General features: G+C 41.3%; 1 protein-coding gene across 1 annotated transcript in view; it reads left to right on the top strand.

The window, feature by feature from the left end:
* The first annotated feature begins 2,324 nt into the window (after positions 1-2,324).
* HIBCH (3-hydroxyisobutyryl-CoA hydrolase) overlaps positions 2,325-6,000 on the top strand; it is a 94,093-nt gene continuing 90,417 nt past the window's right edge. Inside the window, exons 1-2 of the mRNA XM_040227857.1 lie at positions 2,325-2,527; positions 4,711-4,851. Of these exons, the coding sequence (XP_040083791.1) occupies positions 4,714-4,851 (138 nt within the window). The 5' untranslated portion in view covers positions 2,325-2,527; positions 4,711-4,713. The remainder of the gene's footprint in view (positions 2,528-4,710; positions 4,852-6,000) is intronic.

The following is a 6,000-nucleotide window of genomic DNA, read 5'->3' as shown; positions in this document are numbered from 1 at the left end:
AGTAAAGGAATATAGTTGCTGTGTTACACTTGTCAAAATTAAGAACATTGCAATATTAGTGTTAGTATTAATTTTGGACTTCGTTTGGATTTCACCAGTTTTTCTGTTAATTTTCTATTGCAGAATCCAGTCCAGGATATCACCTGGCTTTTCTTTGTTGTGTCTTCTTAGTCTTCCAATTTGTGTACTTTATCAGTCTTTCCTTATTTTTCATGACCATGGCAGTTAGGAGGAACACTGTCTGGTAGCCTGTAGAATAGTCTCTAATCTTGGCTTGCATCTATTGTTGCTATTTGTTTTTTTAATAACTAGACTACAGTTAAAAGTTTTTGGAAAGAATATTACAAAGGAAAGCCACCTTCTCATCACATATCAGGGACTATCTGAGGGTTTTGACATATGGCATCCTCATGACAGCTGGTGATGCTGACCTTTATCAGATAGTTAAGGTGGTATTTGTCAGTAGCTCAGCTGGTAAAGAATCTACCTGCAATGCCGGAGACCCCGGTTCGATTCCTGGGTCAGGAAGATCCGCTGGTGAAGGGATAGGCTACCCACTCCAGTATTCTTGGGCTTCCTTGGTGGCTCAGCTGGTAAAGAATCCGCCTGCAATGTGGAAGACCTGGGTTCAATCCCTGGGTTGGGAAGATCCTCTGGAGAAGAGAAAGGCTATCCCCTCCAGTTGTACAGTCCATGGGATCACAAAGAGTTGGACATGACTGAGCAACTTTCACTGCTTTCTGAAGTTACTGTTTTTTTCCCTTTTCTACTCTGTATTTGGAAGCATGTCAGTAAGTTCAGCTCACACTCGGAAGGTGAGGGGGACTATGCTTTACCTTCTGGAAGGTGGATTTCAATAAATTATTTAAATTCTTCTGAGGGTGAGATCATCTCATCTCTCCCATTGATTTTTAAAAAAAATATTTATTCCATTTTTATTTGGCTGCATGGGGTCTTAAGTTGTGGTACACAGGATCTTTGATCTTTATTGTGGCATCCCAGATTTTTAGTTGTGGCTTGTGAACTCTTAGTTGCAGTATTTAGTATCTAGTTCCCTAACCAGCTTTGCAAGAAATGTTCCCTTGGTATCTCTAATTTTCTTGAAGAGATCTTTAGTCTTTCCCAGGAATGGTATGGACCTAATAGAAGCAGAAGATATTAAAAAGAGGTGGCAAGAATACACAGAAGAACTATACAAAAAAGATCTTAATGACTCAGACAACCATGATGGTGTGATCACTCAACTAGAGCCAGACATCCTGGAATGTGAAGTCAAGTGGGCTTTAGGAATCATCACTACAAACAAAGCTCGTGGAGGTGTGGCATTCCAGTTAGCTCTTTCAAATCCTAAAATACGATGCTGTGAAAGTGCTGCACTCAATATGTCAGCAAATCTTGAAAACCCAGCAGGGGCCACAAGACTGGAAAAGATCAGTTTTCATTCCAATCCCAAAGAAAGGCAATGCCAAAGAATACTCAAACTACACAATTGCGTTCATTTCACATGCTAGTAAAGTAATGCTCAAAATTCTCCAAAGTAGTCTTCAATAGTATGTGAACCGTGAACTTCCAGATGTTCAAGCTGGACTTAGAAAAGGCAGAGGAACCAGCAGTCAAATTGCCAACATCCATTGGATCATCAAAAAAGCAAGAGAATTCCAGAAAAATATCTCCTTTGCTTTATTGACTATGCCAAAGCCTTTTACTATGTGGATCACAACAAATTGTGGAAAATTCTTCAAGGGAAGGGAGTACAAGACCACCTGACCTGCCTCTTGAGAAATCTGTATGCAGGTCAGGAAGCAAGTTAGAACTGGACATGGAACAACAGACTGGTTCCAAATTGGGAAAGGAGTACATCAAGGCTGTATATTGTCACCCTGCTTGTTTAACTTATATGCAGAGTACATCAGGCAAAATGCCGGGCTGGATGAAGCACAAGCTGGGATCAAGATTGCTGGGAGAAATATCAATAACCTCAGATATGCAAATGACACCACCCGTATGGCAGAAAACAAAAAGGAACTAAAGAGCCTCTTGATGAAAGTGAGAGTGAGAAAGCTGGCTTAAAACTCAACATTCATAAAACTAAGACCATGGCATCTGGTCCCATCACTTCATGGCAAATAGATAGGAAAGCAATGGAAACAGTAACAGACTATTTTTCTGGGCTCCAAAATCACTGCAGATAATGACTACATCCATGAAATTAAAAGACACTTGCTCCTTGAAAGAAAAGCTATGACCAACCTAGCAGCATATTAAAAAGCAGAGACATTACTTTGCTGACAAAGGTCCGTCTAGTCAAAGCTATGGTTTTTCCAGAAGTCATGTATGGATGTGAGAGTTGGACTATAAAGAAACCTGAGCGCCAAAGAATTGATGCTTTTGAACTGTGGTGTTGGAGAAGACTCTTGAGAGTCCCTTGGACTGCAAGGAGATCCAACCAGTCCATCCTAAAGGAGATCAGTCCTGAATATTCATTGGACGGACTGATGCTGAAGCTGAAACTGCAGTACTTTGCGAGGTATCTTTTTATCAGTATATTCTTTTGTTCATCACGCTTTAATGTTGTAGCCCATTAATCCTTAATGTTTGGAAGGCACTGTGAGTCATAGACCAAGGGTGTGGTCCTCATAAGTGCTCCTGTCCTTTCTCTGGGGATGGGCTGCCCTTCCCTCCCTCACTTTTCCTTTGACTCCTGTTCCTTTTCTCCAACTAAACACTTAGGTCAGGAGGCTGTGGTTTTGAAATGCTTCTCCCTTTGGATTAAGGTTCTTATTTTGTAAACCTCCATCCTATTTCCCCACTGTGGAAGGGCTCCCCTAGAACAAGGTTTTGAAGTCCTTTCTCTTTCCCCTGCAGATTTAGCCTTTTGCTCTGTTTGTAAGATGAGGGAAAGGAATTTAGCTGTGCCTGATGTTTCCCACCCCCAGCCACCACCACACCGGGGAGCTTTCTCTAGTCTTCCCTGGGAGAACCTGATTGGTTTCCAGGAGGAAAAGCCAGCAAGAGTAAGGACCTCCCCACCCCCCTCACCCCCTGCCATCGGGAACTTCATACTATCAATTTGCCCACACTTGACCTCTCAGTTCAGTTCAGTTGCTCAGTCATATCTGACTCTTTGCAACCCCATGGACTGCAGCATGCCAGGGTTCCCTGTCCATTACCAACTCCTGCAGCTTGCTCAAACTCATGTCCATTGAGTCGGTGACTTGACCTCTAGCAAATCATTAGACATTCTAGTTAATCTTCCTTAGGGCTTCTGCCTGAGGTAAGCAAATATACTGGTCCTATACCTTCCTGAAGGCACCTCTCTCTCCAGACTTTATTATGGGACTGTGTGCCCTCTGATCTCCTGTATCTGATTGAGTCCATCAAAAGCACTTAATTTGCAGTCTCTTCACCCTTTTTTCTGTTAGAAGGTCAGGAGGTGCATCTTTTCAGTCTCAGCATCTCTGAGCTGAAACCAAATAATAGTCTTAAGATTGTCTCTGATATTAGGTGGTAATTTATGTTGTTGTTCAGTGAAACTTTTTTTTTTTTTTTTTGGACTGGCAAGTCTGACTTGGTTTAAGTAAAAAAGAAATTTAGTGTGGAGAGAGATGAAAGTTTATTAATACTTGTATGCAGCATGTTGTATAATATGAAAACTTTTATCTGTTTTACTTTAAAATTTAGAGTGATGTAGGTATCTGAAAACTGCAACTTTTTTGGTCTACCATCCGTTTTTTTGTCTGAGTAAGGGTTTAATCAAGGAAGTAGAACCACCGAGTACCGAAGGGGAGCAAAATTCGCCACCCCAAGATGTGACACTTGCCTCACTCAGCGTGGTGTCTGAGGCCCTTCTGGTTGTTGTTTAGTCACTTGGTCGGGTCTGACTCTATGACCCCATGGACTATATATAGCTCATCAGGCTCCTCTGTCTGTGGGATTTCCCAGGCAAGAATACTGGAGTGGGTTGCCATTTCCTCCTCCAGGAGATCTTCCCAATCCAGAGATCGAACCCGAGTCTCCTGCCTGGGCAGATGGATTCTTTACCACTGAACTGCCTGGGAAGCCTGGGTGAGGCCCTAAGAGGTTATGTATTAGGCATGTTCTTCTCTACTACTGTATATGATCTTGAGATTACAAGACACTTTTTCTGCCTACTTTCCTGTCATTTTCTCAATCAGCCTTTATTCCACTCCTGTTAAACATCTTAATATTACCAGATATTCATTGTTCATGTTTCAGCATGTGCTACTCTCCAGGATTTTCACTCCTTTTTTTCCTAGAGTACATCAAGGTCCAGCTCAAATATCATTGTTTTTTCTTTTTTCCAAGTTGTTGGTAGCTACTATAGTCAGAATTACTTGCCCTCTGTATTCATCTTTGATTTCCAAGTACCTAACATATTGCTTGGTATACAGTAATACAGATTTAAGAGTTATTTCATAGTCTAAGAAATTCTAGGACTGGGTTCTAATCAATTCACTAAGTTCACTCGAATAAAAATGAAGAGGTTTAAGAGGTATATATCTTTTTTGGAATTGTTTACCTACACTGTGTAAAGAACTTTAAGACACTTTGTCAGATGTACCAAGTTGTCCGTTTGATTAGCTGCTCTTAACATTGTGTGAAAGATTTGCATTTAATGTATGATGTTGATGTTGACTTGTGACAAAAACTTAATGAATTGTATCCTAAAGTTATTCTTTGTTTACACAGAAAATGTCTAATCACACAGATACAGCAGCAGAAGTCTTGTTGGAAAGAAAAGGTTGTGCAGGAGTGATAACACTAAACAGACCAAGGTTTCTGAATACACTGACTCTTGGTATGATCCGGCAGATTTACGCACAGCTAAAGGTTTGTCATTTTCTTGAAGCAGTCATATGGATCCTTTTAAAAGTGTGTCTTTATAGAACTTTCCTAGTGTTTTCTCCCACAGAATCGCTTCAGTGTATGGGCGCAGTGCCCAAGGCCCATTGCTTCTGGAGTCCTCAGTTCTTTCCTCAGTGGTTGTCCTGGAGCATCCCTAGTGACGGGGAGTTCATTGCTGCATGAGACACTCTATTCCACTTGAACATGGCTCCAGGTTCTGGTGGCTCAGATGGTAAAGAATCTGCCTGCAATGCAGAAGACCTGAGTTCGATCCCTGGGCTGGGAAGATCCCCTGGAGGAGGGCATGGCAACCCACTCCAGTATTCTTGCCTGGAGCTTCTCCATGGACAGAGGAGCCTGATGGGCTACATTCCATGGGGTCACAAAGAGACACGACTGAGTGACTAAGCACACCGCAAGTTTCTTCTTACATTCTGCCGCTCTTCATTTTTCCAACCTTTTGACCAGTAATGTTGGTTCTACCTCTTGGGTCATGAGTATACACATATAGTCTGCTTCTACATGACAGCTTTTTTGGTTGGAAGATGACTGTTTTTGAAGTACTTGTCCAGCCTTTTCTTGGAGAAGGCCTTAAGCTTTCCTATTCTAAGAAAACTGCATGGTGTAGTGGAAAAACATGACTTAGTCACACTACCTGGGTTTGAAATTTTGAATTTCTATTTATTAACTGTGTAGATTGGAAATGTTACTCTGTCTGTGTTCCATTTTCCTCAGCTGTGAAACAGGGATGGTAATTCATAGAATTGTTGTAAAGATGAAGTGAAATAGTATACCTGGTACACTTGGCCACAGAGGGGTTGAAGATGAGTTCTCCCCTGCTCACCAGTTCCTTACTTCTTCATTTGATGAGTCTTCTGTTCTTTATCTGTTTGGGCCACCTTATAATATGTACTTAAGTGTGATATAGAGGAATAAACCAGGTGTTCCAGATTAAAGTGGAAGAAAAGTAGAAACTTCCATGTTAGAATACCGTATTTCTATTAATGTAATCCAGTGTTGCGTTAACCTGTTGGACAACCACCTCTTCCCAGGTACATCTCTTCTTTATCTTGTATATTTTTATTCTCTAGTGTAGAATTCATGGAACCCTGGTTAATTCTTCTGACTCTGGGA

The sequence above is a fragment of the Oryx dammah genome, unplaced genomic scaffold (genome assembly GCF_014754425.2).
Source record: "Oryx dammah isolate SB20612 unplaced genomic scaffold, SCBI_Odam_1.1 HiC_scaffold_27, whole genome shotgun sequence".
Classification (NCBI taxonomy): domain Eukaryota; kingdom Metazoa; phylum Chordata; class Mammalia; order Artiodactyla; family Bovidae; genus Oryx; species Oryx dammah.
This window is presented reverse-complemented; position numbering and strand designations above follow the sequence as displayed.